The following is an 11,498-nucleotide window of genomic DNA, read 5'->3' as shown; positions in this document are numbered from 1 at the left end:
CATCAGTATCTTTATCACAATGTACGGAAGTCGATCTGATAATCTATTCACAAGGCTTAGACCGCATTTAGGCTAATTTGGCCCAGATACGGACAAACTTTGACTTGAAGGGACCCTTGATCCACACTGCATTCAAGTTATTCCCCTCTTTTGGAGCTCTTTCGATGCTAACACCTAACAGCATTTGAATTTGCCAGTTTTTACGAATCTTTAAGCTTCAAAGACGCATTTGCAATGGGTGCTAAAACTTCTAAATTATCGAAAGACGATCTCGCGAGTCTTAAACAGTCGACATATTTCGATCGACGTGAAATCCAACAATGGCACAAAGGCTTTCTTAGGGACTGCCCCTCTGGAACGTTAACGAAGGACGAATTTACCAAGATATACAAACAGTTCTTCCCCTTTGGGGCCCCAGAGGAGTTTGCCAATCATGTTTTCAATGTCTTTGACAGGGACGAAAACGGCACAATCGACTTCAAAGAGTTTATATCGGCGCTCAGCACCACTTCCAGGGGCACGCTGGAGGAAAAGCTGGTATGGGCTTTCCAGCTCTACGATCTGGATCACAACGGGTTCATCTCGTACGACGAGATGCTTACAATCGTTTCCAGCATATACAAGATGATTGGTTCGATGGTAAAACTGGAGGACAACGAAGCTACACCTGAGTTGCGTGTCAAAAAGATATTCAAGCTGATGGACAAAAATGAGGATGGTGAGATCTCCCTGGAGGAGTTTCGTGAAGCGTCCAAGGTCGATCCCTCAATTGTAAGTGCTCTGAACCTTTACGACGGTTTGGTGTAGCGAAAACAAAGCGACGATGAGTGGGAAGTTTTAAAGTTTTCTCATTACTCTATTTGCCGTTCTTTAAATTTAGCATTTCAAGTTTATTATTATAACGGTGTTGGCGAAACGAAACGTTAGCGATGTAAACATAATTAACACACACGATATTTGGTTTTTCGAAAAGTTGGCAGGAGTTTACGCATCTCAAATACGTTCGGCTGTCCATACGGCTGATCTACAAACCAGTTTGATTCCTTCGGTGAGCATGACGTATGGTACAGCCTTATGAGAATCGTGTTCGACGGCTGTATCCAGATGTTCTAGCTCTTCGTCCCTGAACTGCTTAATGGTTGAAGTTAGATTTAGAATTTCCCGGCTTTGGCCCTTTTGGCCCTCTGTAGATTCCATTTCGTACTGATTGTTGAGACATCTCAATTGGTCGTTGTAATGCGCTCCTATAACGGTCTCAACAGCTTCCGTACACGCCATTGCGGCCTCCGGAGATATGAGTGCTGTCCCACTACCCATGGCAAAAGCGCCAAGTTTCCACAGAGGGGTAAACAAGCTTGGCCGCACCCTGCGTTGCAATTGTAGCTCATTAAACGTATTATGGTGGTGAATTTCTTGATCCCACATGTGTTGTAAAACAGGCTTTAAATGTGGATATTTGTTAGCCAAAACGAAGTACTGCCCCGCATATATGTAATTGGCACCGAGCTCGCCTGCCTGGTCCACTCTGATAGCACGATCTAGATAAGCAAGTTGCGCGCGTGACAACGGTTTGTATTTTGGTGAGTTTGGAGACCCTTGGCTCCCAGAACTTGCAGTTTTTGCAGCTTTTCGAAGACTTCGCACAGCCGAGAAGGGCCGTGAAATTACTGCATTAAAAGGTTTAGGACTCATCATGATGATTATATGTAGCGCACCTGTCGTCAATCGATTGGAGACCAGACTATTAATGGCAAGCTCGTGAATTTACGGGTTTCTGTTGTTCAAGGCACACTTAATTATTTGGGTCAATAGTATGTCGTTTTTGTCGAAAATGGCGGTCCTTGATAACTGTTGATATGATCTTCATAGATTCGAAGCAAAGAGCGTCCTATATTCAAGGGAATTTCCTGAGTATCCCTGGACTGAATGACTGATTTCATTTCGTTTAGCGGATTCGAAAAGTGCCTTACTTTGTAGTTGGGAATATCTTGCGTAATTATCCACCGGACTGAGAATATGTGCTTGAAACGCTTTGAGTCAGTCCAAAAATCTAGATTAGTATTGCGCAGATCTGTTATCATTTCAGCTAGGCCGCAAAAGCAGCCAGCTCCATTCACGGAATACAATAAGTATATTTGCGCATTCGTGTCACGATTTCGAAACGCTTGCGAAAGTCTCCTATTTCCTAGTACTGTAGATGTCCACACGCCATTTTGTATGGAAGTTTGAATATGGTCGGCATTGTTTGACTTTATAACAAAAAATCTTGACTTGTTTGGCACTTTTATTTGAAAGGGCTGTCTTCTCAAAAAAGGTGGGATATTATTTTCATCGCGGCTACTGGTAGCATCCGATAAGTCAATTGCTGTGGAACTGACACCAGAAGAAGTAATACTTGAGCTCCGACTACTTGACGTTTTATATCTCGGTTGCAAGCCAGATGCGAAATTTGGATCGAATGACACTATATCTTCTGAAATGATCGAAGGACGCGTTTCGGATCCAAAAAATATTTCTAACTCCTTCAAGGAGTCTTCTATGGTCTTTTCATGATAATATTGGCCATTAGTGGCACAATCACCATTTCGTTGTTTTGGCGTAGTAAACCCTCGACTATTAAACATCTTCTTAGCGCGCAAAGGGGTAAGACAAAAAAGGTGAGAATCCAGAACGGAACGTTTCCCTTCGATTGACGCTGAGCTCTGCAGTGCCTGGTAGACCTTTTTAGAAAGCCTGAATCTTTGACTATTTACAATTTATTTACAAGTGTGTTTTGTATAAGATGTTTCAAGATTACTATTCAATTGTGAATAATGCAATGCAGTTGAGGAAAAGACAGGTAAGCATACAAGATGTCTTTGAAAAGTTCACTGGAGCAATGGAAATTATGCTCCGCTGGTTTTCTGAATAGTATGTTGTAATTCGTGATAAACCCGGTGAGTTCTGGCCAATTTTCGATTTAATGTCAGTCGGTTCATGCGATTACTATGACCAACATGTTTATAGTGGCGTTTTTACGCTCTGAATGTTCAGTTGTTGGAATTAGAATACGTGATTTGGTGATTTTAAAGTCTCGACCATTCTGAGAGACGATTCAGGATCGTCTTTGTTGAAAACAAAAAGGCCTTGTAATTGAGCCGTACTTATCGACACGTTCAACGCACTTGCCTTCTTGACAAACTCCTCGCAGTATTTGTCCTCGCCAGGGTAGAACTTCATGAACATTCTGCCAATCTGGTATGGAGTAGCATTTCCAACAAACACTTTGTAATCAATTCTACCAGGTCTCATAATGGCTGGATCAAGTCTCTCTGGGTGATTGGTAGTCATGAAAGTTATAGTTTCTTCTGAAGAAGCAACCCCATCAAGTGCATTTAGCAAACCGCTGAAAGTGACACCCGATTGGTAACCTTGGTCGCCGGTTTGAGTTCTCTTATTAAAGGCAGCATCAATATCTTCTAAAAGCAAGATACTGCGCTCTGGGATGTTGTTCATAAGATGATTCAAGCGATCATCGGTGAGATTTGCTTCCGACAGGTTCATAATGCAAATGTTATAATCAAGGTCACCAGCAAGCGCTTGAATAAAACTAGTTTTACCGCTTCCTGGTGGTCCATAAAGTAGATAGCCTCTTCTATAAGGAATACCACGATCCAGGTACCATTTCCCGTTTTGTAAAAACTCATTGACATCGTGTATAATACCATCCTTGATACCTTTGTCCAAAATAACCGAAGGGAGAAGCCTCTTAGCCTTAGGCTGTCCAAATGGTCTCCACTCTGACCCCCATGACGTAAAAACCACGGTTTTCCCATCTTTGGCTTTGACAGCGAGGTTTTTAGCGTCACTCAGCAGATCACGGAACAAGAGTCGATCTCTATACAGTGTGGTGAGCGTCACAGTCTCAAAAGGCGCACCACTGGTCATATCAAGCATTTTCCCCGATCTTTCACGCTTTATTAGCATGAATGCGCCTTTGTATCTGATGAGATGATTTCCAGGTCCTGGTACCAGAGAAAATTTTGTAGACACCGATCCGTTGTCGTGCTGAATGAAATTTGTCTCTACCGAAAGATGGCGTGAAGAGCGCTGTGGATGTTTAGCCATCCATTCCAGGAACCATAGGTACGATTTATCTTTGGATGGGATTTCCATGTCTACCAAAAGCTGGCGGTACAGAAGACCGCTCAGTCTGATGATCCCAGATCTGGCCAAGGCAAGACCAGATCCCAAAACCATCAGTCCTCCGCCGGCAGCAAAATATGGATTTCCTTGGACCACCTGTTGGAAAAGGTTTGTAGCCATACCAGACATTGAGCCATCTGAATCTTCTCGCAATTTCTCTAGATCCAGAGAAGGCGGAGAGTTCTCGTTTCCGCCAGCAGAGCTATCCATATCTCAGTTTATAGCTGCGAAGGAAAACACAGAAAAAGAGGGCCAGTTAAAACGTCTACTAGGATGTATTCCTCTCTCTTCCTCTCTGTCGAGAACTGAGTTCCACCGTAAACTGAACATATATATCAACTGATATCGTCATGTACGAGTATTCTACAATCAATTAATTTTAAGCAATATCACGCAGTAATAGACAAAATATTGCAACCCGAAGCACCATTATTCCCTTTATGACAGTATTTCATTCTTCACTGGGATAAAATTGACACTTCAGGCTCTTTCAAAAACGAAAATACTTTGTTGAGTCTATATCACTATGTACGTATTTTGGGCCGTTTAGTGCCGATGACATTGAGATGAGCTGAACTGCACCAGAAGGAGATCTATATCGATAACTGGATTCAAGACACCAACTGTGATCCTTTTAGCATGAAATGGACGGCCTGTAGAGATTTGGCTTTGCGAATTGGCCTACGACATTTTTCGAGTGGCAGAAAAGCAGTTTCTGTGGTAGGATCTGGACCCTCCGGCTTTTACACCGTATGTAGACTGCTGGCAAAATCCGAGATACCATTAAATGTTACACTATGGGAGAGATTGCCCGTGCCATTTGGATTGAGTCGTTATGGTGTTGCTCCGGACCATCCGGAGGTCAAAAACTGCGAAGACACCTTCACTCGATGCGCTCGAGAGTTCGGAAAAGGGCTCGATACTCGACACACTTTTACATTCATGGGAAATGTCAGTGTCGGCAAAGACATCAAGCTCAGAGATCTCTTGGATACACAAGATGCAGTTATTCTCAGTTACGGGTGTAGTGGGGACCATGTTTTGGGTGTCCCAGGTGAAACCTCCACATCAGGTGTGTTCACTAGTCGCGAGTTTGTGAGCTGGTACAATGGACATCCTGAATTTGCTGGTGACAACGATAAACTCAAATCCTTTCCGTGGTCCAAAGTGCGAAATGTGGGGATTATTGGTAACGGGAATGTTGCCCTCGACGTTGCTCGAGTGCTATTGAGTAATAGGATCCCAGAACTGTGGTCGAATACAGACATTAACCCTGAAGCGCTCGAAGCGCTCAATACCGCACCCATCGAAAATGTCAAGATCATTGCCCGTCGAGATTTCATTCACAGTAAATTCACAAACAAAGAGTTTCGAGAACTGTGGGAACTGGAGAGATACGGCATTCAAGGAATAATCAAGCCGGAGTATTTAAAACTTAGACCGGCAGATCTTGAAAGTGGCGATCGGGTTTTCAAGAGACGTGTCGAAATGGTGTCTGAGTTTTCATTACCCTTTGATCAGCGGACCAAGAAGAATTATAAAAAACATCGTCCTCCAGAGTCTCATAGATACTGGGAAATGGACTATTTAAAAACTCCTTTAACGATCAACAGTAATTCCAAGGGCGAGATTGAGTCATTGACCGTTTGTCGCAACAGCCTTACTCCGAGCAACAGAGTAGAGCAGCATCTCACAGAGACTCTTGATTATGATGTGGACGTTCTAGTAACGTCGCTAGGTTACGGCAGTAGTCCTTTGCAGGAGTTTGGTCCGCTGCAGATAGGTTTTGCTACAAACCGCGTTGCAAATGCCAATGGTCATGTTTTGGATACCAGTGGTCGAATTGTTTCTGGGCTTTATGCTTCGGGATGGATTCGTAAAGGAAGCAGCGGCGTGATAGCGTCTACTATGTCAGATGCATTTCAAGTAGCCGACGCTGTAATTGCTGATCTCGAATCAGGAGCACCACCAAAGGACCGGGTTTTGAAAACAACGGGACTGGATAGTACTACTTGGGAAGATTGGGAAAAGATTGACGAAGAAGAAAAAAGAAGAGGTAAACTTCTTGGCAAGCCAAGAGAAAAGTTCTTGTCGGCCTCTGAAATGATAGATTTCATTAAAGACAATCGTTAAGACGCGATTTACATGGTAGATGATATTTTTTGATGGTCTTGTGGAAGATAGCGGGCGCTAGAAGACTATTGCGACATAAGTCAGAAGACGGAATTTGAGATTGCTGTCAGATAGTAACATATTGCGCTGATGATCATTTTCGAGGAACTGGGGCATGAAAAGCAGTACGTCGGGCATAGCTAACGGGAATGAGGCAGGGAAAAAATAAAGCTAACGGCTTATCGTAAATTTTATCATGGTAACGACCTTGCGGCCTTCAATAGTGAGCTCATCTTATCCCGAATCTTAGGGCTCTACTATGTTCGACTTGTGCGAGACAAGGCTCAATATATAATAATCAAGGTCTATCGCTCATGTATATAGCACAGATTACAACAAGATTTTTCGAGCATCACGTAACTGAAGAGGATTTTTACAAGCGATATTGAAACATGCAGTGGGCCAAAAGGCTAGACGCAACCGGCTGAAGCACCAATATTGACCACAGCATGTTCAAGAGTATGCAAACAGTATTTGAAAAGGCACTTGTCGTGGGCCAAAGAAGATGACGTGAAAAGTGTAGCCAAACTGGAAGCAGCCTCTACACGTTTACTGACCGGTTTGAACACTCAGGGAAAGACGAGTTCGAAAACTCAAAGCGAAATTTACGATCTGACGGGCGCTCCCCGTAGTCGTTTGTATCATATATGATATTAGATAAAGTGCACAAATGAAAAGTCTCAATACAAAATACCATCGTTGAGCACTGGCAGATAAAATCCAGATCGACAAATTTGCTAAGAGGTTTCGGCGTCACCGACAAGGTCCGCCCTGATGACAGTGCTTCTTTGCTGTGATTGCGGTAATGAAAAATCACGTGATCCAATAACTTACAAACCGTATCTTAAACTGGTACCTGTAATTGAAGCACCAAAAGTGTAGCTCTTTCCTACGCCTTTTTCGACACCCTGTATTCCTATCCCATTTCCAGCTGCATTGGATAAGCTCCCTACTCGTGCGAAAGGACGAAACCTCAACACACCACCACGATGAACACCAAAACAGTCACACCAGTATCCCAATTCCATGCCGGCATCGATAAAGATAATTCCGCATGCCCATATGCTCTCTTCATCAGCTCTACACTGCGCCATATTATATGTGCGATTGTAAATCTCAAGTAACGTCACACTCGTCATAAGTGATTTTCCAACATGTCCTCAGTGACACGTCCGTTCAAAGTGATACGTTTCCCCCAGCATCAGTATCTCTCTCTACACAAACTCACTATGCTACGTTCGATCCCTTCACCAGTACATTCTCTCCTCAAGTAAGACTTAACCATCGCCCATTATCATCGCCTCTGCTCCGTCTTTCAATCTTCGTCACCTCCTACGGACTTTTTTTCTTGTTGGCGCGCCTGTCATACTTAAAATTTTCATGGTTCATAATAAAACCCATGTCTATATAAATACTGCTCTGATAACCTCGCCACCCCTACCGCAAGACAAACTTACCAATCGAACATTTAAACAAAAATTGTAACGACAAAAGCTGTTGAAATAGTGCGGTTATAACAAAAACTATAAGTGTACTGGAACGGCCTGGACGCGATTGGAACGTGCTCGAAAAAAGATTCAAAATCGGCCCACAGGTGAGGAAGATATAGGTGAAAACAAAAGGTAGCAAATCAAGCAAGCAAGCAAGCCAAAAGAAAAAAAAATGGGTCAGATTTTGTCGAATCCAATCATCGACAAGGAGATAGATAGTGGGACGGACGTGTTGACGGCGTTTGGGCTGTGTGCTATGCAAGGATGGCGAATGTCGATGGAAGACGCACATGTTTGTGCAGTAGACGTGGGGTCCGAAAACAGCAAACACAGCCATGTTGCGTACTATGCGGTCTTTGACGGCCATGGAGGGTCTTCGGTGGCACAATTCTGCGGTGTGAAGGCAGCCAAGGTGTTGCAATCCCAAGAATCGTTCCAACAGGGTAAATATGCGCAATCACTCATTGACGCGTTTATCGCGTCAGACCGGGAGATTTTGCGGGATCCGCTTCTCAGAAACGATCACAGTGGCTGTACCGCTACGACAATGCTGGTTTCAAAGGAGCAGCAACGGTTGTTCTGTGGTAACGCCGGTGACAGTCGAACAGTATTGTCGCGTAACGCAATTGCCAAAGCATTGTCGTACGATCATAAACCTACACTAGTGAGCGAGAAATCCAGAATCGTGGCTGCAGATGGATTTGTGGAAATGGATCGTGTTAACGGTAACTTGGCCCTCAGTCGTGCCATTGGAGATTTCGAATTCAAATCCAACCCAAATTTACCACCACATGCACAGATCGTAACGTGCGTGCCCGACGTGGTGGAACATTCGATAGACTATGATCAAGACGAGTTCGTTATTTTGGCGTGTGACGGAATTTGGGATTGTTTGTCGTCCCAAGAATGTGTTGATCTAATCCATTACGGTATCAATCGGGGCGATATGAATTTAGAACAAATTTCATCTCGTATTGTCGATGTGTGTTGCTCACCGACTACAGAAGGCACCGGTATTGGTTGCGATAACATGAGTATTGTTATTGTCGCGTTGTTGAAAGATGAGGAATCGGTGGAACAATGGTTTTCTCGAATTAGAAGCAAAAAACACGTTGCTAACGTTTCTTTTGAAGAAAGAAGACGCGCCGTTTTCTCCTTCTACGACTTCCCAAAGAATGATGCCGACGTTTTCGCGGTCTCAACCAAGAAAACAGACGAACATGGCAACAGCTATACTTCCAATGAAGACGAGGATACTGAAATGGATCGTAACGAGCCTCCAGCAGGTCGTTCTCAAATGGACATGTTTTCGTTAGAATCCCTGTTGGGTGCCAATGGTATTCAGGTATCACAGGGCGGTAATAACGTTTCCTATATTCACGGGTCTGCACTTTCTGAGGTCTTGGCATCGCTTGGAGGTGGTGGAGGCGTGAATCAGGCCATTGATGAAGAAAATGATTCTGACGAAAAGAGGGAAAAACTTGAAGAAGTAAAGGATTAAAGTACAAGACAATCTTTTAATTCAAGGACCCCTAACCTCAGGGGCTGGAACTCTTGAAATTCAAAATACCAAGCTTCTAGGTAATTGCTCTGGAAGAGAGATTTGCATTGTTATCGTGTTTGTTTTTTTTTTTTATTCTTTTCCAGTTTCTTGGGCGTGCTTTCTGTTTTGATACACTACGCCCGCTGCCTTGGACCATGTACGTTACTTTGCCGCTCCTTTGTTTTGCGTCAAACAAGATGGCATATGTTATTCCAATGGCAATCTGTTCCTCGGGACATATGGCATTGTGACGATTACAACTTTTTTAATACCAAACCCACTATTATTACACATTCAAAATCCTTTATCCGAGATCGACCAACCGATCTTAGGCAGTGACGCACTCTTAAGATGCCGCTCACTCCGAATCAATATGATTACTGCTCCCGCTATACGCCTAAGAACTACCAGGTCTTGCTGTACATTAGTTCCCCGCTTCGCGCCAGATAAGTTATAATGAAATTTCGAAATGTTTAATGAGTCCACCTAACACACAATAGAAATAATATCTGCTTTTTATTGCCCGTAAACTTCGCACGTAACATTCCAAACCTGATCCGCCACAACTTCGATTGGAACCTGTTTAACGCTTGCAACGACAGTTGCGACATGACCCATGAAACACGGTTCATTTCTGGACTTGACTGTAAGTAGTTCACGATCCTGTACCGGCTTTTTATCCAATTTATCACGTTTCACAGACTTGTACCACTCTTTGACTTCAGGATACGCTTGAGAGAGTCCAAAGTCCCAAGGATCATCTTTTTCTGTGCTAACTTCATTATTAGCAAATAGGTGTTTATAGGACTCGTGTGTTCTGCGAATATCACACCAAGGTGCATCCGTCTCTAGCAGGAGACGATCAAGTGGCACTTCCTTCAAACACTCGATATTTTCTTGGGTCTTGAAAGAACATCCATTCATACCAATGTAAGAGTTTTTAGACAGCGCTAAAATATTCTGCATATCTTGAACACTTCCAGTAAACGAGTGTGTCACAAATTTGCGCTCAGGGGAAAACTTGTAGTGAACATTACCGTCGTTGTTCACACAAGGTAAGTGGGATTGGTCATTTTTGCCAGTTTCCAAATCTGCCTTAAAATCGAAACGGTCAGACGTATCCACGAAGCCGTGGATAAACTTTTTGAGCACGGCAACAAAATCAGAAGAGCAGCTTCTCATATGCAAAAATAAAGGCAAGCTAGGAAAAAAACAGCTTAGTTTGAGCTGTTCCTCGAAAAATAGCAGTTGCATCTTTTTGGATGAATAATAAAACCGGTCGTAGTCAAGACCGATTTCACCAATAGCACGGAATTGATTGTCTTTGCAGCTTTCAGCAATAAGTCCGTAAAGTTCTCGCAGTTTTGATTTGGTGAAATTGAGATCGATGACGTCTAGCTTTTCATTAAAATCGATATCATCCGTTGGATTGTCGATGGTAGATTGTGTATCTTTTAGAATAAACTCATTGACACAGCAAGGATGTACCCCGAGTGTGTAGAATAAATTTGTATCTTCGTTGCGATATTGATGTGCCAACTGGATTGCGCTTCGAGATTCCTGGATGGATGATCCGGTCAGCAATAAGTTTTGAACTTTTGATACTTTAGCTCTATGCAAGACATTTTTGATATCACATTCGTGATATTTTTTACCGTTGTAGATCCCCTGGTACATGGGATCAGTCAGATTCACGCCAATGTCATAAAACTTGAGTGCTGGAGACATCTTTTTGAGCATTTAAATATTGAAGCCTCAGAATTCAATGCAGTGGGGTAACTTAGTAAAGCCTTGTTACGATTTGGATGATAGTTTCAAGAGTTGATGGGAAGATTCAGTCCAGAGCATTGGTTGTGTAAGAACACTCGAGCTGAGGTAGCGTTTATAGTTGTCAATTATCTTAACAAATGACAGTATAGTATAGAGTGATAACAAAAGATCGGTGGTGCGGTGTGATGACGGTGAGTTCCTAGTTTGACGGCAATGTGTGGATGCTCTGTAGATGGATATTAAGATGCTTGATACTTACTGGTTTCCGCAATGAATAGGTACATGTCGTGTCCAGGAAAAAAGACAAATTTCTTTAGCAACAAGCAGATCGAAAAGTA

At 43.0% G+C, this 11,498-nt stretch overlaps 7 protein-coding genes across 7 annotated transcripts; 3 read left to right on the top strand and 4 right to left on the bottom strand.

Annotated features, from left to right (window-relative positions):
- Positions 1-234: 234 nt before the first annotated feature.
- Positions 235-807, top strand: FRQ1 (LALA0S01e15764g1_1; the record flags this gene model as incomplete). Its single annotated transcript, XM_022774833.1, has 1 exon — positions 235-807. The coding sequence occupies one exon, from the start codon at positions 235-237 to the stop codon at positions 805-807; it is 573 nt and encodes a 190-aa protein (XP_022626890.1).
- A 186-nt stretch (positions 808-993) lies between these two features.
- CAT5 (LALA0S01e15742g1_1) lies at positions 994-1,692 on the bottom strand (the record flags this gene model as incomplete). The annotated part of the gene is made up of 1 exon (XM_022774830.1): positions 994-1,692. One exon carries the CDS (start codon positions 1,690-1,692, stop codon positions 994-996), a length of 699 nt encoding a protein of 232 aa, XP_022626889.1.
- Positions 1,693-1,805: 113 nt separating this feature from the next.
- On the bottom strand, positions 1,806-2,624 carry PHO92 (LALA0S01e15720g1_1; the record flags this gene model as incomplete). The annotated part of the gene is made up of 1 exon (XM_022774829.1): positions 1,806-2,624. One exon carries the CDS (start codon positions 2,622-2,624, stop codon positions 1,806-1,808), a length of 819 nt encoding a protein of 272 aa, XP_022626888.1.
- A 418-nt stretch (positions 2,625-3,042) lies between these two features.
- On the bottom strand, positions 3,043-4,395 carry BCS1 (LALA0S01e15698g1_1; the record flags this gene model as incomplete). The annotated part of the gene is made up of 1 exon (XM_022774828.1): positions 3,043-4,395. The coding sequence occupies one exon, from the start codon at positions 4,393-4,395 to the stop codon at positions 3,043-3,045; it is 1,353 nt and encodes a 450-aa protein (XP_022626887.1).
- A 429-nt stretch (positions 4,396-4,824) lies between these two features.
- On the top strand, positions 4,825-6,318 carry ARH1 (LALA0S01e15676g1_1; the record flags this gene model as incomplete). Its single annotated transcript, XM_022774827.1, has 1 exon — positions 4,825-6,318. One exon carries the CDS (start codon positions 4,825-4,827, stop codon positions 6,316-6,318), a length of 1,494 nt encoding a protein of 497 aa, XP_022626886.1.
- A 1,701-nt stretch (positions 6,319-8,019) lies between these two features.
- PTC3 (LALA0S01e15654g1_1) lies at positions 8,020-9,348 on the top strand (the record flags this gene model as incomplete). Its single annotated transcript, XM_022774826.1, has 1 exon — positions 8,020-9,348. The coding sequence occupies one exon, from the start codon at positions 8,020-8,022 to the stop codon at positions 9,346-9,348; it is 1,329 nt and encodes a 442-aa protein (XP_022626885.1).
- A 558-nt stretch (positions 9,349-9,906) lies between these two features.
- LALA0_S01e15632g (LALA0S01e15632g1_1) lies at positions 9,907-11,130 on the bottom strand (the record flags this gene model as incomplete). Its single annotated transcript, XM_022774825.1, has 1 exon — positions 9,907-11,130. One exon carries the CDS (start codon positions 11,128-11,130, stop codon positions 9,907-9,909), a length of 1,224 nt encoding a protein of 407 aa, XP_022626884.1.
- Positions 11,131-11,498: the final 368 nt, after the last annotated feature.

Source organism: Lachancea lanzarotensis, scaffold LALA0S01 (assembly GCF_000938715.1).
Source record: "Lachancea lanzarotensis genome assembly LALA0, scaffold LALA0S01, whole genome shotgun sequence".
In the NCBI taxonomy this organism is placed as follows: domain Eukaryota; kingdom Fungi; phylum Ascomycota; class Saccharomycetes; order Saccharomycetales; family Saccharomycetaceae; genus Lachancea; species Lachancea lanzarotensis.
This window is presented reverse-complemented; position numbering and strand designations above follow the sequence as displayed.